General features: G+C 42.6%; 2 protein-coding genes across 6 annotated transcripts; one reads left to right on the top strand and one right to left on the bottom strand.

Annotated features, from left to right (window-relative positions):
* LOC8062264 (putative serine/threonine-protein phosphatase PP2A-4 catalytic subunit) lies at positions 2,871–9,830 on the top strand. Its single transcript, XM_002467216.2, has 11 exons — positions 2,871–3,234; positions 3,671–3,727; positions 4,516–4,599; positions 4,708–4,779; positions 5,527–5,598; positions 5,923–5,963; positions 7,206–7,272; positions 8,417–8,608; positions 8,690–8,779; positions 8,865–8,972; positions 9,188–9,830. The coding sequence occupies exons 1-11, from the start codon at positions 3,136–3,138 to the stop codon at positions 9,251–9,253; spliced, it is 948 nt and encodes a 315-aa protein (XP_002467261.1). The 5' UTR covers positions 2,871–3,135; the 3' UTR covers positions 9,254–9,830.
* Positions 13,468–20,085, bottom strand: LOC110432008 (histone-lysine N-methyltransferase ATXR4). 5 transcript variants are annotated; one of them, XR_002449455.1, is made up of 9 exons: positions 19,800–20,085; positions 19,632–19,727; positions 15,245–15,300; positions 15,039–15,165; positions 14,836–14,905; positions 14,525–14,704; positions 14,391–14,445; positions 14,053–14,124; positions 13,468–13,897 (listed from the first exon to the last, which is right to left on the bottom strand). XR_002449455.1 is itself a non-coding variant. In XM_021451927.1 (8 exons), the coding sequence occupies exons 1-8, from the start codon at positions 19,989–19,991 to the stop codon at positions 13,894–13,896; spliced, it is 855 nt and encodes a 284-aa protein (XP_021307602.1). In that variant the 5' UTR covers positions 19,992–20,084; the 3' UTR covers positions 13,468–13,893. The 5 variants fall into 5 exon arrangements, 3 of the variants coding, with proteins under 3 accessions (XP_021307602.1, XP_021307601.1, XP_021307600.1); XR_002449456.1 differs by lacking the exon at positions 13,468–13,897 and adding an exon at positions 13,939–13,955; XM_021451927.1 differs by lacking the exon at positions 14,391–14,445 and having other exon boundaries at positions 13,468–13,955; positions 19,800–20,084.

Raw genomic sequence — 20,289 nt, 5'->3', positions numbered from 1 at the left:
AGCTCAACACCTCCACTGCTCCAAAGCCATCTTGGGTGTCGAGAAATACTCCTAGTAACAAGAAATCCGCAGCCAACTCAAAGATCAAGTGCCACTAGATGCAACTCTCAATGCAATACACTTGAATCACTCAATCTCACTAGGATGAGCAATCAAGCAAGACGATAAGTGGAAGAGATGTTCTCTAGCTCAAAGTATGTTTCGGTATTTAGATGTGCAAGAGAGAAGTCTCCAAACACAACCACCTTATATTTATAATGTTTCACTCAAAAGCTAGCCGTTAGGGGTAAATACCGAGGCGTCGGGCTCTCCGATGCTTGCTCGTCAGACGCGGTCAAGCGTCTGACGCTTGCTTGCCACACCTGTTAGATTGCTGCCACGTGTCCTTCTTTGAATGTGTACCGTTGATTGTCAATGGTCACTTAAGCGTTCATGAACTCTTGGAGCATGCGTCGGACTTACCACCTCATAGCGGACACTACTCAGAGAGTTCCAAAAACTCTTTGGGACGTGTCAGACGCGTCCGACGGTGTGGCATCAGACACACGCCAGTGTTCGACGCACTCAACATGAATACAATACTGCTACAGTGCGAGTACCAGACACGCTGACGCCTAGGCGTCGGACGCTCCGACGCATAGATGAAAGCTGCCTTTCTGCATTGCACTCATTGGACGCGACCTCAGCATCCGACGTTGTTTGACCTAGCGTCCAACAAGTGTTTCTCAGCGAGAAACACTTGCACGATTTTGCTAAAACTTTCCTCCGGCGCAATGAAAACTAGGTATTTTATTTTCTCGAAAGTGCTGAATCCCACGGAGAGGAACCCAAACCCCTCTCTAAACCTCGAACTCCATCTCCTTTACAAATGTACCAACACTACCAACTGTAAACCACCAATGTGCATGTGCGTTAGCATTTCATAAATATTTTTTCAAAGGAGTTAAGTTAGCATTTTACTAGATCCTAATGTATTTACTTAAGATGTTGCCCTAGTAGTACTTGATTCGAGAGATGGCCGTGATTTTCTCTCTTAATAGTCGCTTATTTATCCTAAATTCGGTCAATCACTTCTCTAGTCATCATAGACCGGCAAAAGCAAAAATCCTATAGTTATACCTTTACCTTGATCACTTTACTCCTTGTTCATCACCAAGTGCTTGATCACTATGATCTTCATTTCCATGTTCATGCTCTATCTCTTTGTGATCATATGTCCACCACTCCATGACATATTAATCCTTCATCATATATGTTGCTATGCCTAACTCAAATTAGTTTAACATAATAACATTAGCAATTTGGTGTTATTAATTACTAAAACCAAACTTAGCTTTCACTTGGTGACTCCCCCTAGGGCCCTCTCTCCCAGAGCTTGAATCTGTGGCCATAGACACCTCCCCGCCGCACGCCGCGCGAGCCTCTACCCTTCCCTACTGCTATTCACCAAGACCAGCACCTCTGTGATGTGTCTTGAATTCTAGCTACAGGATGGGAGCTGAGCCGTGTGCCTAGCTATTTGGCTTTGGTTCATTTCCAGCTACCGTTTGATGAAAGAGCCATGCACAGAGCGCACACGCCTTACACGGCACCCATCGCCCATATAAAATTTTTCTGAATTTTGGAAAGAACGTACTCCCTCCATACCCATAAAGAAAAGTCGTTTAAGACAACGACACATTCTCCGAAGCCTAACTTTGACTCCTTATTTTTATAAAAATATTTATCAAAAAGTGATATATGTATATTTTTATGAAAATATTTTTCAATTATCCTCTCACCTCACAACTTTCCCGCGAGGGTATGGATTCCTGTGGTCTATGATGGGCTGTCCCCTATTGTAGGTATTCCCACGCTGACCATTATGTGCGTGCTTGAAAGAGATACTCCAATTCTAATAATGGTGCTCACACTACGGTATGGCCAACAGGTCGGGATGGTAGGAGAATCAGCCGCTATTTCATCTAGTTTCATGACACATTGACACTTTTTAGGCTTCCACCGATCTGCTGGTGCGTCTCTATCACCCGTATCCCTTAGCTCTGGCTAGGGAGGATGAACGAGTCGAACCACCAGAAATCGAATTGAAACCTTGGTCTTTAGGACTGTCTTGCTTGCTAGTCCGAGGTGAGCGAAAGCAGACTTTGGTGAGTTAATCCGAGCAAGGTGAGTGGTCGGCGGAGACGTAGGACTGGTGGTCCGAACTCCGCCCGTCAAATGTGAGGCGCGAAGCGAAGACTTTGTCCCCTTAAACTTAAAGGAAAAGAAGGGCGAAACATATACCAGTGTTTTGCCAACGGCATGAAGCGAATCTTGCAAGCCAGCCTATCCCTACGCCTAGATCAATATCTCGACATAAGCCAAGAGGCAGATCTTGTGCCACTCCACCAGGTCGTATGAAACTGGCATACATCCTGGCTCCCGGGACTCTTTCATAGAATTCCAACAATTTCTCCCGCTCCTCAAAAGCCCAAAGGAACGGAGTTGATGCTCCCACATCCATAGCATGAGTAGTTGAAGCAAGTGAATGATTTGAAATTCAAGTTATTTTACAGAATAACACTCGTATATATTGAGCTTGTCGACAAACCTATTTATATGGTTTTCACATTTTCAAATTCAATAATTTAAAAGTTATAAGTGATTTATATTTTCAATGTTTGATCCAAATTTTGTCCAAAATAATTTTTTTTATGGGTATGGAGGGAGTTTTTTTTTAAGAAACTGAATTTTTGTGGATAAGGACTGTCGCTGATAGGCCACACCTCTTTGACCGGCTGTACGTGCCCAGCCCGTTGCCAGTCCCCCTCTTCGGTCTCCATTCTCCACTCTCCACTGGTTTTGCCGTGATGCCATCCGTTCCGTTCTCGTTCCCGTTCCTCCTCCACCTGAAGCTGGGCCCCGCACCCTTCGTTTCTCACTGTCACATGGTCCCATTGATACCGGGAGCCACTGACTGGCAGGCCCCACGTTCTCCCGCCCGCTTCCTCTCCATCACACCCTCTCCTCCGAGCCGCCCCCGCTTTTCTCCTCCCGCGCCCCTCCGCGAGCTCCCTGCCCCTCGCGCTCCCGCCGGCGACAAGCTCCCGCCAGAGTGAGGTAGATCAGGGTGCTGTGCCGGCACGCGTGGAAGGGATGGAGGGCCTCGCGGGTTCGCGTGGCGGCGGGGGGTGCGGTGGTCTTGACGCGCAGATCGAGCAGCTCATGGAGTGCCGCCCGCTCGCAGAGACGGAGGTGAGGCATGCCGCCCAATCCCCTTCCATCTGTCTTCTTTAATTCGCGGCGAGATCTGAGAGGCTTATGACGGCCGGTTTCGGCGGGGGAGTTTCTTTAGGGTTAGATCGTTTTCGGGAAAGATGACGCCTTTCTGTGGTCCGGGTTTCGCCGGCTGCGGTAGATCTCTCATGTCTTTACGTCATTGAGTGGAATAAATCCTGCAGCTTTTTGTGCTCCTATGGTTTCTGGATCAGAATATGCTATAGCAGCTTATGTCATAGATGCCGAATCTAGCTCTGCTCTGTGTTTTGGACTTTTGGTACTACTAAACCTGAATTTATGGTGGCTGTGTTTGTCATTGCATCGACATTCTTGCTACTTTTATGGCCTGCGCTGCTGTTTGGTTCCGGTGGTAGGACTGGAATGCTTTTTTAACTGCCTGGAGCATTGGCAGGTTAAAACACTGTGTGAGAAGGCCAAGGAGATATTAATGGAGGAAAGCAATGTTCAGGTACGGCAGATCTCTCACACAATTACTCAGCTTGACTTTTTGTTTTTGGTGCTACAATGTTTGTCTCTTCACTGCCTATCATAACATCAATGGTTTTGGGGCCTAAGGTTGGTTGGAGAATATAATGAATGCATGCTCTACTTAGTTTGGGTAACATCATCCTCAGTGATAATCTATTTGTAATTGGCATGTTATTTTAGTATTTATGTTATGTATAGAGGGAGCTGACATCATATGCCGGAAGAATTGAAACTTTTGTGCCCTTTTTTCTTGGGCGTCCCATGAAAGAAGTTGACCTTTTTGGAGTTTATAGTTTAATACCTTATTAAGGGTACTGGTACCTTCCACCTGTGGAATATACAGTCAACACTCTATGTGCTGGTTGGCATGCAAAAGTGACTTAATGACAAACGACAGGGAAAGTATGGGTGCCTCGCTATTGGCTAGGTAATCCCAAGTTTGTGCATGCCCTTTCAAGCTAATAATGATGTATTTATTATTTGCATGTTTGTTCAAGTTTTTTCTGGTAAGTTTTGACCCCTTATGACTTATGAGTGCTGTGTGTATAGCTACAACCAAAAGGATGATCTGATGTGTTTACACTTCTTTATTCCATTTGATTAACTGTTAGTTTCTGGTGTGAAGTTTGATGCGCCAAGTAGAATTTTATCTGTGGCCACAGCCAAAGAATGCATGCTTTATGTACATTTGACATGCATGCAACTATGCTGTTTTATGTTCCAGCAGAAGTTGTTTTAACTTGGCCTTTTTGTGCTATATATGTACAGCCAGTTAAAAGCCCTGTGACAATTTGTGGTGATATTCATGGCCAATTCCATGATCTTGTAGAACTTTTCCGGATTGGTGGGAAGGTACTCGGTACACTGTGCAATCTTTGTGCATTATCTCTCTCTTTGCACTTTTGATGCTGTTCATTTCATTCTCAGAGAGCTGACAGATCATTCTTTGTTGCCTACCAGTGTCCAGATACGAATTATTTGTTTATGGGTGATTATGTGGATCGTGGCTATTACTCTGTTGAGACAGTAACGGTAAGATCTAGCCTGATAGTTGCATCTGTGTTTTTATGGTAATAGAAGACCAGTGTAATGTTTAGTTTTCATCGGCTGCTGTGTTGGTTTCATTCCACTCCTATTTTAATTTTTCTATCTATCATCTATCTAAATCATTTAACTGTCAAATTCACAAGTTATATGTGCAGTGTTTTTCTTGAATAGCAGGGAGATCTATAGTCAAGTCTAGCATGCATAATTGATAAGTCAATGTTGTTGTGTGGACACTCACAAATAACCGCTGTTGTTGTCACCCTAATTTTCTTTCCGCTGTTCATAGAATATTTTTTTCCTTATCTCTTTGCCACTTTTCTGTTAGTGTGATTTCCTCTATTTCCTTTGTTTAGTAAATGGCTGTAGTTTGTTTCTTTTTGTTCTATTGTTTTTGTTGTCTAGAAACAAGAACAAGAGCAGAACATAAGTTGCAGATGATTTGGCTAGTGCCAGTTTTCACTCCGCAAATTTCCCCGGAAGTTTGGCATTAGCAGTTTGTTGCAAGGGTGCTATGGATATGTTTGATCGGCGCCCCAGTGCACTCTGCTGATACAAATGGAATGAAATATCCTTGTAGAATATTTTGAACTAAACCAAATGTGTGTCAATTCTAGCAACCATTACCAAAAATAGGATTATTTATGAAAGTAAGCATATCTGTTGATTCTATTATATTAATGATTTTTCTGTTTAGTCATTATTTGTTGACATGATATAGTGGCCATCATGCAGCTTTTGGTTGCACTTAAGGTGCGGTACCCACAACGCATCACAATTCTTCGTGGAAACCATGAGAGTAGGCAGGTACAGTAACCCCACAATGCCTGTGAAATTATTTGCTCTTTCATTAGTTAAAATACAAAGCTTCTCATTTTGTTTATAAGTGTTACCTTTTATTTAGCTACTATCTGATTTGTGTGCATATAAAATCGTGCCAAGTCTTACATATATCTCACTCGAAATTATTTGCTCCGTCATTAGCTAAAATACAAACCTTCTCATTTTGTTTATTAGTGTTACCTTTCTTTCGCTATATTCTGATATGAATGCATATAGAATCACGCCTGCTCTTTGTTGTAAATCTCACTTGAATTCTGTATTTCATTTGAGGAATCTTCACTTTTGCAGATCACACAGGTGTATGGCTTCTATGATGAATGCCTACGAAAGTGAGTTATTTAGGTGCTTGAAAATCACCTACTCATCTACTCTTATTCCTTGTAGCCTGTGTACTGCACCATCGCATTCATTACTAGAAGACCACCAATGACTTAGGATTAGGAAAGTGTGGCAGAAATTTAGAGCACCTAACCTTAGGCTACTTAGTTGCTCCACGGTGATCATAAGACTATGGCAACTTAGAGATCTTATACCATATACAGTAAGTTGAATACTGTAAGAGCAACTCCAAGAGCCTCTTTATACCCTTCTTTATTGATAGGAATAGAGATTTTGGTGAAAATATCCTCCAACAGCTTCTTTAATTGATCTCCAAATATTGTCATCATCTATTCTGGATTTCTCTCTAGTCAAAGATGGAGAACGGGGTTGGCTCTCTAGAGTGCGCACAAGGTATGGAGAACTTGTTGAGGGTGGAAAGATATTGAGCGATTTTTATTCAAATGACTCTCCAAATGATGATTACTTGATTAGAGAGTGATTTAAGAAAGACTCTTGGAGGTGCTCTAAGGATGCATATCTGTCTCTGCATGATCCACATCAGCAGCCCACTAGCATGCAGTTATGATAGTTATATCTTTGTGCAAGCTATCCATTTCATCAAACCACATCATTCACCAACATGCATTTAGTTGTCCACATCAGCTAAATAAGCCATCTAATTTTCGTTCCAAATCATCCACGATCCCTGCAGCAAAGCCCAGGGCATCCTTCTTGTATTATTAAAAAAATAAAAATCATGGGGTCGGCCTCCTGGCATTGCTCAGAGGGGTGTTTGTGTTGTACCTAACCCTTGCTTGCTTGGAACAAGCTAGCCAGAAATCTCAGAGAGGTACCCACATTTGGGAGTGCCTGGTTTTGAGCTCATGTGGGCTGCCTCCATGATAAGAGACTGCTAACCTAGTGTTATTTCAATTCTCCACTGTAATAGTTACAATGTATATGCTTCCTTTTCTCTGTAGAGTGCATTTGCCATGGGGCTTTTAGAGTATTTTTTTTGTTGTCTAGTATATTTGAAATGTCCTATTAATCATGTCCCATAACATTAGTAAAGGAAGTTCAGATCTGTCTGATTATCATTGTAGTGCTCTGATTCATCATGCTGTTCTTCTACTCATATTCTGGATAAACTAAAAAACTTTTTGGTTCTTCTGTTTATCATTGACTACAATGTGTTTAGCTTGATTCTTTTTGTTTGACTCCATTGTACTGTCTTTGATTCCTCAAAACAGATATGGCAGTGCAAATGTCTGGAAGATCTTCACTGATCTTTTTGATTATTTTCCGTTGACAGCATTGGTATGTTCACTCAGCTTTAAGCCCTTTTCCTTTCTCTGTAAACCCTTAGAGCATCTCCAGGAGTTTGGTAAAACAACTCCCTATCTTAATATTTTAGCAAAAAAGAGAAAAAAACTTCCTCCAGCAGTTTTGTAAAATAGCTCCTTAGCTCCTTAAAAATAGAAAGTTGTCAAATATCCTCCTCAACCCATAAATTTCCAAAGTCGAGAGAACTCTCTATCTCTCCTCCTTGGACCTGTTTTCACGCCATTTCTCGTACAGTCCTCTGGTCCGACTGCCGCTGGTATGTACCGGCTTCCATTGCCGCCGCCCTATAGGTCAACACTATCGCTCCATGCTTGCCTCCGCCGGTGTTATTGATATTTGGTTCGAAAGCACGACATGCTACCTTCACATGTGCATAGTCTGCTATCTTTATATATGCTCATCGCTTGCATTGGCCGAAGGCATGAATGCTAGGCACGCCTTGCTGGCCGATGCAATTTTCTTTTCAATTTTTTATGATCAACATAATAAACCAAAAAATCATTAAATTTGGACCCTATTATAACTTTTAGAAAGTTACGGAGACTGTTGGAGAAGAACAAAAATTAGGGTTGCTATTTCTTTTGTTAACTTGCTAAATTGATTAGTTTAGCAAGTAAATTATACCAAACTCCTGGAGATGCTCTTAGTCCCTTGACTCATGCAATTGTACTTCTTTTATGAAATTAATCCATCATACCTGAGCTACTTTCCACACGTGCTCCTTTTGCCAACTTAATTCTGCAACTGTCTACACTATCATTCATCTATTAGACATTAAGTGCTGCGAGGCTAAGCTTATTTCGTCATTCATACATGTGCTATTTATTAACTTAAGGCTTAGCTACTCTCAAAAAGATAGAAGAAAGGCTGCTAAGGAGGTTATGTGCTGAAGCACCCATCTGTCATATTTGTTTTCCATTCTCTTTGCAGTCCAAATAAATATGTATGTGATTATGACATTTGAATTCTAGAAATGGTCTGATGGACTTACTACACATTCTGTTCGATGTTTAAATCATGCTACGATTCCTACTCTCAGCTCCATGGCTTAATTTAATGGTCGTTTGTTTTTTCATTCAGAAATCATTTTGACGTTGCATTTCTTCTCTGCTTGAAGGTGGAATCAGAAATTTTCTGCCTCCATGGCGGTTTATCTCCATCCATAGAGAATCTTGATAGTGTTCGTAGTTTAGATCGTGTCCAAGAGGTCCCTCATGAGGGACCTATGTGTGACCTTCTATGGTCTGATCCAGACGATCGATGTGGCTGGGGCATATCTCCTCGGGGCGCTGGATACACTTTTGGCCAAGTACTTGATATACCATATCTTCTACTTATTGCCATACTCTTTCTCCAGTTTTGTTCTCAACTGTGTGGCTTTCATTTTCAGGACATATCGGAACAGTTTAATCACACCAACAATCTTAAACTTGTAGCTCGGGCTCACCAGTTGGTTATGGAGGGATACAACTGGGCACATGTAAGTTTTCACTTTTTAGCATGGATTAGCATATAACATTTGTTTACTTGATATGATCCTATGATTTCTTAATCCAAATTCACAGGAACAAAAGGTGGTGACCATATTCAGCGCACCTAATTACTGTTACCGGTGTGGCAACATGGCATCCATCCTCGAGGTTGATGATTGCAGGAATCACACATTTATTCAGGTAACTGGTTCTTCATTGTTTCAGGTTACATTTTTTATTGTTCGTTTTGTTTCCTTGGTTAGCTGCTTTCTTTAGTATGCACATGTTACATTATATCAAATTGGTAATTTCACATGCTTGAAAATCAGAATTACAAGGAAATGCCTCCTTTTCTTTCCTTTTTTTTTGGTTGCATTAGTGTTGCGTCTGAAGTTACATTGGATTCTTTCCTGCAGTTTGAGCCAGCTCCTAGGAGAGGTGAACCAGATGTGACACGGAGGACACCTGATTATTTCCTTTGAGTTATCTGCCATACTATTTCAGATTTTGTCAATATTGCAATAGTGATGCTGGTCAGTAACATTTTTGTTGGATCTATATGGTAACTTAACCGACCAGCAACAGTAAGAAAATGTGGAAGCTGCTTATCTGCATTTGTCATTGCAAGAGGTTCTATCAGATCAACCTACATCCCAAGCTGTCAAAAGATCCGCTTGTCTACCCAGTGGTGAATTGGCACCTCCCTTGGGCTTTGGCCCCATAGACCTTCACTGTTTCGAAGGGCGTTGGGACGTCGGAGCTTACATTTTCAGCGTAAGTTGCCTCAGTTCTGTCTTCTGTGTCAGCTAGTTTTGTGGTTGTGTGATTGTTAGTTGTAACTTCTGTGATTAAATGACAACAGACAAGCTGATCTTGTTGCGAGAATTGGAAACAATTCAATGATTCTGCTAGTTCTTCCTTTGTTTCTTTATCCATGCCCTTGATACACGAGTGTTAGCCACTCTCATGTAGCAGCAACACGTTACAGTCAAGTTCGCATGTCATTTTTATCATGTTAATGCTCATGGTAAGGTAATTAAATGAACAATGTTTGCTTCCCATGTTTCTTGCACAAACTTCTCTGAGCTCAATGGAAACTGCGACAGCAAACTGATGGCTTAAAGTGGTACAGTTGAATGGCCTAAAATTCCAGATCAAGTGATCTCATAGTCTCGCCTGTGCTTTGGAATTTTAGTTGTTTTTTACACAAGTGATCTCAGTCTCGCTACTGCTCACCATCATCCAGCGCTTTCAATTCAGATAGAGTAGCATTTCTTTGCGTCTGCCTGATGCTAGTATGCAGAATAGTTGCAAGTCTCTTGACACATTTTTCCATGGGCCAAACAACAGATGTTATTGAGATGTCAGGCACTGTTATATTTGGTTACCACAACAAGAACTGGCGCTGACAAATTTGTAGATTGTTTGGCCTGAATCAGTGCAATGCAAGGAAAACTTTGACTTTTATTCTCAAAAAAAGATGGTTAAGAGCGACAAGCGGGAGTGTGTTTTTGAAGCATAGTGAAATCCAGATCCGTGTATGTTTTGCAACGAACTCATGCACTATTGCAGCAAAAGATGCTGTCGGATCCTTCGATTCATCAGTATTTTTGACCCTTCTCCAGCTGCGCAGTTTATCGACATTTGTCCATTCAAGAACAAAAAAGACGTGATATGTTATTAACTTGTCAACATTTTTGACCCTTCTCCAGCTGCGCAGTTTATCGACAATGCAGTTTTATCTTTCTTCATCTACATCACTACTGCTAGTTAGGCCTTGTTTAGTTCATCCAAAAAACCAAAAAGTTTTCAAAATTTTTCGTCACATTGGATCTTGTGGCACATGCATAAAGCATTAAATATATACGAAAACAAAAACTAATTGCACAGTTCGCCTATAAATCACAAGATGAATCTTTTAACCTTAGTTAGTCTATAATTGGATAATATTTGTCACAAACAAACAGTAGCAAAATCTAAAAAAATTTCATATCTAAACAAGGCCTTAGGCTTAGGGCCTGTTTAGATTGAGGATGAAAATTTTTTGGATGTCACATCGAATGTGTCGGAAGGATGTCGGGAGGGGTTTTTAGAATCTAATAAAAAAACAAATTACATAGCTCGTCAGAAAACTGCAAGACAAATTTATTAAGCATAATTAATCTGTCATTAGCATATGTGGGTTACTGTAGCACTTAAGGCTAATCATGGAGTAACTAGGCTTAAAAGATTCGTCTCGCGATTCTCAACTAAACTGTGTAATTAGTTTATTTTTTTTATCTACATTTAGTGTTCCATGCATGTGTCCAAAGATTCGATGGGATGGATGAAAAAATTTTGGGTGGGGAACTAAACAGAGCCTTAAATCATTCTTCATCCATGGACATGGCAACCAATGAGATAAATGTGCACACAAGAGTTTTGATCATTACTACTATATCTTCTTTTTTTTTTCTCAGCAAGTACTTTCGAGCTAACAAAAAAGGTTCCATTGTTTCAGGTAGCCTTGCACTTTTTTTTTGTTTTTTTAACGAGCATCGATATATACTCGAGAAAAAAGTTTTAACAATTCAAAACGATCCACAAAAATTTTGTTCTTGGCTGGAAAATACAGTCGCCCATTCCAGACCATATCTTAATTAAAACAATGCACATGCCTCTTCTGTATTTCACAATGCGTAATCCGTTTGCAACAAAAATACAGCGGAGCAGAAGCTTCAGTCACCTGCCTGCTTCATTAGTAATATTATAACGAATAGTACACGATGCACATCAGTTCTCCTAATTCTTTTAGGCCTTGTTTGGATGTTGTCGGATTCACCTCAATCCACATGTGTTTGAGTGGATTGAGGTGGAATTTAGTTCAAGTTCCACTCCAATCCATCTCAACATATATGGATTGATACGAATCCGACTACATCTAAACAAGGCCTTATGCATATCCCCCCTCCCCAAAAAAAAATCCTTTATGCACATGCCTTGCTTTAGTAGATATGACACTATCTGTCTACCTTGTTTTAGGCACCCCAGCTCGATACGACACTACCTAGTAGATAACATGCCTTGCTTTAGTAGTACCTTGTTTTAGGCACCCCAGCTCGATATGACACTACCTTGATTTAGTAGATATATTTATATGTAATGCTACCTCAACTACAGTTACAACGTCTTCTGATATTCAAACGGTACTGCTAGCACCCAGATGGAACCGGACGCCCATACCTGCACTCCTCCCCGCGCGCACCTGCATCCCGCGTTCGTCACGCGAGATCACACCGCTTCGACCCACTCGTATTGCCACAACTACACCCAGGGAGTCCCCGCTCGCACAGTCGCACCCCCTCCGCTGCTCACATGCATGCATGCGGCCAACAGCTGCAGCAACCGACTAGAGAAAGGTGGCTAAGCCACCATCCAAAAGAGGGAGAGAGGCAACAGATGCCAACAGGGATGTAACACCCGATTTACTTTTGAAACATCCAGATATAACGTTTGCAACATACGTTTGAAGGGAGATGAAACATATCAAGCATGCATCTGAAACACATTCTGCAACACCAGATATACTTTTGAAACATCTAAATGAAACACTTGCAATATTAGTATAAAACAGTTGAACACTCAAAACATGCTAATGAAACACTTGCAAAAAATACCATGCAACATCTAGATCCAAACGCTTGCAACATGTCTAGAGAAAAATTACTTGTTGCAACATCAAACTAAGTTACTGCAGCCCGTTCGCTTGTCTTATCAGCCGTATTTTTTCTGCCAGCCAGCAGTGTTTTTCTCTCACAATAAATCAGCCAACAACCAGCCATGACTTTCCAGACCAGCGAATAGAGTGGCAACATCAGTAAAAAAAACTAATGCAACAAAAGAAAAAAGGCATGTGCAACAGCAAAACTGCAGCATAGCTTGCTAGAACCCTAACCACCGCTTGCGTCCCTTAGATCCAGATCCAGAGGATGAGTAAGAGGAGGAGGAGGAGAGCTCAAATCTAGAGGAGGAGAATGAGGGGGGGGGGGGGGACTTAGATCCAGAGAAGGATCCACCTTCTTCGCATGAAGCCACCATCGTCGACCTCCTCTCCAGTTGCGAAGCCTACTGCAACATAGCTTGCTAGAACCCTAACCACTGCTTGTGTCCCTTAGATCCAGAGGATGAGTAAGATGGGAAGGAGGAGAGCTCAAATCCAGAGGAGAATGAGGGGGACGACTTAGATCTAGAGAAAGATCCACCTACTTCGCACGAAGCCACCATCGTCGACCTCCTCTCCGGTTGCGTGGAGGTCGCGGAGCAAAGGAGGGATGCAGGGAGGGAGGGGAGTCAGCTTGCCAGAAGCCACCATTGTCGCCCTCCTCTCTTGGAGCATAGAGGTCACAGATGGAGGAAAGAGAGGGAGGAAGAAGGAAGGCATGGGTGGTTCACCGAATGCTTCTGTTGTTGTCCTCTTCTCCGGTGGCATGGAGATTGCTCAGGGGAAGGAAGGAGGGAGCGAAGGGCGACAACATAGCAACAAGAGAATGGGGAAGCGAGAGGAGCCGATGAGAGACCGAGTGACTGGTGTGCGCGGTGACGGGCAAGCACATAAGGTGACGCAGGTGTGGTCGGTGAAGCGTTGTGGGTGCACGGTCGAGCCGATGTCTGACGCGTGTCCGAGGCGTCGAACGCCCTTGGCTCAGCATTACCGATATTGAAATGATCTGAGTATTATCAAAATTTTATTTTCTGACACTAAAGACTGAAAAAGAAGCAAAACAAAGACGGCTACAACATTACAACACAACTTTCGCCACTTTCAAGTAAATATATCAGCATTGCTGGCTTTCTAGCATGTCGTAGTGGGGAAGTGCAAAAGCCAAAGTAGTGCTTAACCTCAAGAATTCAATTGGCATGGCTGTAACTAGTGTACAGAAGATTGCAACTCTGTAAGATTCTGCAAGATGGTATTCAGTACCAACCTCAAGCTGCTTCAATCAAAGACAATCTCCTCAAACATGATTTCTAGTCTCCAGATAAGCACCGAAGGCAATGGCACTTGAAGCCAAATCCATCAGCAAGAATCTTCTGTCTAGCGTCGGCATCTAGGCTAGTATCGATGTAGCAGATGCGCAGCTCCTCACCTATAACAGATGCAACAACTCAATACAACAGTTTTGTAGCAGATGCGCAGCTCCTCACCTATAGCAGATGACTTTTGGTTTTTAACTGTGCACGAGGTTGCCAGTCTAACAGAACTCCTGTATAGCCATAAAGGTATCACTGCACTTCTCCATACCTTCTTCAATGTCACGGAGGGCCTTCAATTTCGCATCAGCACTATCCAGCCAAACTATGTGAGCATTTGGATCTGATAGTCAACACAAACAAAAGTGCATATTTGAATCATTAATGCATAATGAAAAAAGGGTTATATAAAGCAGCCTAAAAAATTCTGCTATTGTATCAAATGCTATACTCCTGTCACTATTACATTACCATGCATACAAAGCTTAGCTAAATATGTCCTTATATTGAGAGTAGTTTAGCAGATACATCCACTAATGAATGCAACAGAAGACTATTAGTCTAATATTGACATGACAAGTTAAGTAGCATAGTGAACAAGCACCATACCACAAGGGTGGTGACAAATCCTGGAGTTTAGTTGGTCAACCTATCAACTGAATCACTGCTAGCAAAACGAAATTTAAATAGTGAAGATGATAAAAAAAATGCATTCATTCCAAATGCATAGGTGAAGAGCATACCACAGTCATGGTTGTAGAAAGAGGGGAGCATATAAACTGCATTGCCAACTGATGAATCACATGATACGGAGGCTGCCGCTGAGGATAAGAGATCCTCATATGAACTTGCAACTAATTCAATACGAAATGCATTTATGCGTATTCTTGCCAATACATTGATGTACCAATCTATGGTCAAAACTAATTTTGTCAAAGGCAACCAAATTTGAAGAGAACTGAAACAAGAACTCTATGACAGACCCAATTTTCTCAACATTCAGTTGTAAGAAACTAAGAATAGTCGCAATGAGAGGAAACAAATTGAAGGATACAGGCTGTGGCTTCTTCCTGAAACCCAGCTTTTCTAAGAGTGGACTCCAACAACTCAAATTCCTCCTTCATCTGTAATATAACATTGCTAAAATAAATATTGAACCAAAATAACTTTGTGATCACTGTATTATTATGGTGTGATAATAACAACAATAATACCAGAACTGAGTTCAGGGTGACCTGGAAGGAGAGGAGTCACTACCTCAATCAGCGTCCCTTGGTGCAACCGAGCTGGCTGAAGTATGTTAAGACAATCTGCATTAGCAGATCCTGATATAACCATGCAAGCAAGGCGCTTGGCCATGTATGGGTACTTCAGACCACGTGAACTTTAAAACAGAAAAACACAAAATGAAGAAGTCAAGAGGTGCACATCTGCAGAAAGATGAAAGGCGGGTACTATCATACCTGCAGTGGTAATCGAATAAAGACCAATCTACGTCCTTGTCAATGTCATGGAACCCCTAGATTGGTGGAAATCACACGTATTGTTAGCAAAATCCAGCCTCAAATGCTGAACATTTTTGCTTTCTTTTATTTTATTCTACGGCAGGCAAATAACATGTAAAGGAAAATTAAAGATCCACGAGGTAGAATCCACATTGCATTTCCACAAACACAATACATAACTGGAAATACGACTATCACATAGTGTTCGAACTTCGAACACACTATTATACCAAGACCTAACTGAATGTTGAGACATGAACACTTGTAGATTTCACTAGCTACTAACAGTTAGTGAGGCGTAGAGAGCAACTAAGCATCACAAGAATATGCACCAAGGTGAGATCCACGCAGATACAAAGTTTTGAAAGTCGACGATTAGGATGCGCCTAGTCGCGACTAATCGCTAGGCTAAGGCCCGGCGCCTGGACTAGGAGGGTAGTCGCCCCTCAAGTCGACGGGAGCGCCTAGGCGCCGCTCCGCCGACGCCCAGAAGCCCTAGGCGGCGCATAATCGACGCGAGGCAGCCGGCAGGCGAGCGCGCGCGAGCGGCAAAATGTTAGGCGGCGGCGGGCGAGCGCGCGCGCGGGAAAGCTTGGCGCCGCTGGAAATTTGCCGCGCGCGCGACGGATAAGGCCGCGTAGGGATACAGAAGCCGCGCACGACGCTATTCCGCTGCCACGCGACGCTCCTCTCCGCCAGGAAGCAGCTTCCGCCGGCGCGGCACTCCTCCCCGACGGCCAGTCCGCTCCAACCTCGTCCTCTCCTCCACTCCTCCGTCCTCCCCGGTCTCCGCCCAGCTCGTCTTCCTCCCCACATTGAAGCTTCGAAGGGCATCTCCCTCAGGTGGAGCCCCAGCCCCCAAGGCCGACGCCCGAAGCCAAAGGTATGTCCTCGGTCCTCCCCTACTCTGCTCCCTTGAACTGGATGGTGGATGATCTGCTCTGTTTCTTGATTTGTTTCCTGCTCTCTGTTTCTTGATTTGTTTCCTGCTTGAACTAACTGAACTGACATGCATGCTCTGGTTCTGTGATTATATCTGATTGCTTGACTGCTTGTTCTGAAATGAAATCAGATTGCATGTTCTGAAACTGAAACTCAGATTTGCTGATTGCTACAGCCTACAGGCATACTGATTGAAAGTGTATGTTTGTAATTTGTTTGACTGCTTGTTCTGAAATCAGATTGCATGTGTATGTTTGTAATTTGTTGATTGTTCAGATGACAGAAACAGGGGGTCAACCTGACTCTGAAAGTGCAACAGCCAAAGCGAATGTCTTGAGAAGGAACTCAGATGATGTGGGATGGGAGTTTGGGGTTCTTGTTAATCCAAACAACAAGGACCAGGTGAAGTGCATACTCTGTGACAAGGTCATGTATGGAGGGGTTTATCGGTTGAAGCAGCATATCGCTCAGGAAGGAAAGAATGCAAAGAAATGCCAGGGCACGAAGACCTCCAAAGATAAGTTAAAGGAGGCTCAAGAAAAGTGTAAGAAAGCACTAGATGAAGCAAAAAGGAAGAGGGAGGAGAAGACTGTTCGTGAGCTAGAACTTAGAGAGGAAGTTCATGTATCTAGGGTTGGAACCTCAGAGGAAGTCACTTGTGTTGGAAGTTCAGAGCCTCACAAATTAGGCCCCATGGATAAATGGACAAGAGCTATTGATCCTACAGCAACCAAATCTGAATCTTTGACTCAACAGAAGCTGAACAAGGAACTTTGGAAAGAAAGATTACATGAGGTGCATAAATATATCGCAAGATGGGCCTATAACCATGGTAATTTCCTTGCTGTTTTTTTATTTCAGATTTCATTGGATGCTATGCTACTACCTATTGCTGCAGTACTGCACTAATTTTGTAACACTGGCAGCAATACCATTCAATGCTTGTGACAACGATGAGTTCAAGCAAATGTGTGAAGCAATTGGACAATTTGGGCCTGGAATTGAACCTCCAACTATGTTTGACCTGAGAGGGAGATTGCTAGAAGAAGAACATGCAAGAACCAAGAGTTTGCTGCAAGAACGTGAAGCCGAGAAGATGAAGAATGGGTGCTCTATTATGACCGATGCTTGGTCAGATAAGAAGAGGAGAAGCATAATGAATGTGTGCACTAATTGTGCTGATGGAACCAGTTTTATTTCCTCAAAAGAGATGTCAGATGTGTCACACACAAGTGAAGTCATATTTGAACTAGTGGACAAAGCAATTGAGTTAGTTGGTGAGGATGATGTGGTACAAGTTGTGACTGACAATGCTTCTAACAACATGGGAGCAAAGAAGCTGCTGCATGAGAAGAGACCACAGATCTTTTGGACCTCTTGTGCAGCTCACACAATCAACTTGATGCTCCAAGAAATTGGCAACATTCCTCGATTCAAGAAGGTGGTTGACCAAGCAAAGGCATTCACCATATTTGTCTATGGGCACACAAGAACACTAGAGTGCATGAGATACTTCACTGAGGGGAGAGAGATAGTAAGGCCAGGAGTGACTAGGTTTGCTTCAAACTTTCTGACTTTGGAAAGCATACAAGAGAAGAAGGACCAGCTAAGAAAGATGGTGGTTCATAGTAGGTGGGACTCACTGAAGGATGTGAAATCAAAGAAGGGAAAAAATGCTACAGCAACTATATTGAATCCAAATTTTTGGAAGGATGTGAAGTTGACATTGGCTGTTTTTGAGCCATTGTTCAAAGTTCTTCGTTTGGTTGATGGAGATGTGAAGCCATCCATGGGTTTCGTATATGGAGAACTATTGAAGGCAAAGAGACAGATCAAAGAGGCGTTTGGCAATGTTGAGTCCCGTTTCAAGGATGTTATTGCTATTGTTGAGAAGAAGATGGCTGGAAGACTTGATTCTCCATTGCATTTGGCAGCTTATTTGCTGAATCCACACTATAGTTATGTTGATCCATCAATTTTTGATGTCCCCAAAATAACAGTAGGTTTTATCAGTTGTGTGGAGACTTTTTATTATCATGATGAGGAAATGCAAGAACAAGCTGCCAATGTTGAACTCCAGAAGTTTCAGAATAGAGAAGGACCATTTAACAAGAAACTTGCAAGGACTTTTGAAAACTTTGAATATAATCCAGGTAAAAGTTGTTTCATGATTATACATGGCTGTTTGTTGTGATCATCTAACAAGAAAATCTGCTATAACTACTAATTAATAGTGTTTATTTCAGCATCATGGTGGCGGCTGTATGGAACTGAAACACCAGCTCTACAGAAGATGGCTACAAGGATCCTATCTTTGACATCAAGCTCTTCTGGTTGTGAAAGAAATTGGAGTGGGTTTGATGCAGTGCACACTAAAAGGAGAAACAGACTTACTGTAGACCGCCTCAGCAAGTTGGTCTACATTCAATTCAACAACAGGCTGCTTAATAAGAGAGCAAAGATTAAGTCAAAGAAAATTACTGATGTTCTCTTGTCTAGTGACACAACTGAAGCTCAAGGTTTCCTCCAAGAGAATGGAGATGATTTGGCAGCAGTTGTTTTTAGAGATGATGAAGATGAGGAACTCATGGAAGGTACAAGGATACCTTGGTCTGTGCTTGGAGATGCAGTGGGAGCAGAAGAACAACTACAGCCACGTAGAAGTGCAAGGGTGAGAGAGCTCTATGAAGGAGAAGAGTTCCAGTCCGAAGAAGAAGAGTTTGATGAAGATGAGGATGACTATGTGATGGATGAACCCTACTGAAGAAGTGTGAGACAGCTTCATGTCATGTTTTAGCTTTTATTATGCTTATGCATCCTGCATCCATGTATCTTTAACTTATGAACTTAGAACTCCTGCTATGTGCTTGTGTTTTGTGTTGTGAGAACTGAGGATCATCAATCATGTGATGGAATGTACTGTTAGTTTTTATATTCTGTGTTGCTGTTGCTGTCTGCTGTCCCTTCATGTTTGTGATTTCAAAAGGCTATCCAATGTTGCTGAAGTGATGAGATTGGATGGGAGAAGGATCAGACCTCAGATAAGTACCTAACTTGCTATTTTCTATTTTTGTACCACTTATATTGATGCCCAATTGCATCTTAAAGTGCTGTCCACTTCTATTGCAGCATTGCTACAGGAAATTCAGTAATCATACAAAGGACCTAAGGTATGTCTACTGATCCTTCCCTGTTTTTTATCTAAATTATTCATGATTTGTGCCTATAAATGTATATATTATATATTTATATATAAATTGGCAAAACGCCTAGCGTCGCCTAGGCTAGCCTAGGCTCGACTAGTCCCTAGGCTAGGGGTCATCGCCTAGATTCCGCCTAGCGCCTAGCAAAACTTTGCGCAGATATGCAAAAATCACTAAGGAAATGGGCAGAAAGGTACCACCTTGGCGTGGTCGCTGCAAGTGTCGCTGCAGAAGTAGTAACCTCCGCTTGAAGCGCGCCCTTCCCCGGGCTTCCTCCTGAGGCAATTGTAGCAAACCTGATCCCAGAACAGTCCAGTTGGTTGGTTCCACTGGCAGGGGCAAGGAGCGGGGAGGAGCGGTCACCTCACCTCGTGGAGCAGTGAGTGGGATGGGTGGGAGACGAGGGGCTGCGCCGAGTGGAGGAGCTCGCCAGAGGAGACTGGGCGGGTGGCGAAAACGCCGCGGCCCGCGGACTCCGTTAGGGACACGCGGATCGGCGGTGGGCCGCGGGCGGAGGCCGCCGCGGCAGCGGTGGAGAGGAGGCGGCGGCGGAGGAACATGAGCTTTGCCTGTGCGGGAAGAGGAGTGGCGAAGACGAAGAGATCAAGGCCGTTGGCCACGATGTATTTTTTTTTTTGCAGCGCTGAAAGAGAAGGTTTGAGGTATTACGATCTACGCCACAACTCCCCTTTTTCTATATGATGATAGGCTATCTCATCAATTCAGGCTCTACTCGCCCATGCATGCAAAATTATTTTAGCGAATTAAGAAAAATCATAACTCTTAAACCGAAGATATAAATTAAATTTCGATTGCACCATTAATTTTTTTATAAGAAATCCTTTAAAACAAGATCAC

Source organism: Sorghum bicolor, chromosome 1, assembly GCF_000003195.3.
Source record: "Sorghum bicolor cultivar BTx623 chromosome 1, Sorghum_bicolor_NCBIv3, whole genome shotgun sequence".
Classification (NCBI taxonomy): domain Eukaryota; kingdom Viridiplantae; phylum Streptophyta; class Magnoliopsida; order Poales; family Poaceae; genus Sorghum; species Sorghum bicolor.
Note: the sequence above shows the minus strand (reverse complement) of the source record. Positions and strands in the feature narration are given on the sequence as shown.

Bases quoted from the DNA above. Each gene is read 5' to 3' on its own strand.
- LOC8062264 (XM_002467216.2), top strand. From the start codon at position 3,136: ATGGAGGGCCTCGCGGGTTCGCGTGGCGGCGGGGGGTGCGGTGGTCTT. The intron at 5,599-5,922 runs GTACAGTAACCC...TCACTTTTGCAG, and splicing joins GAAACCATGAGAGTAGGCAG to ATCACACAGGTGTATGGCTT. The intron at 8,973-9,187 runs GTAACTGGTTCT...TCTTTCCTGCAG, and splicing joins GGAATCACACATTTATTCAG to TTTGAGCCAGCTCCTAGGAG.
- LOC110432008 (XM_021451925.1), bottom strand. From the start codon at position 19,991: ATGTTCCTCCGCCGCCGCCTCCTCTCCACCGCTGCCGCGGCGGCCTCC. The intron at 19,728-19,799 runs GTGAGGTGACCG...TTCTGGGATCAG, and splicing joins CCCACTCACTGCTCCACGAG to GTTTGCTACAATTGCCTCAG. The intron at 15,301-19,631 runs GTGGTACCTTTC...CCACCAATCTAG, and splicing joins CTTGCAGCGACCACGCCAAG to GGGTTCCATGACATTGACAA.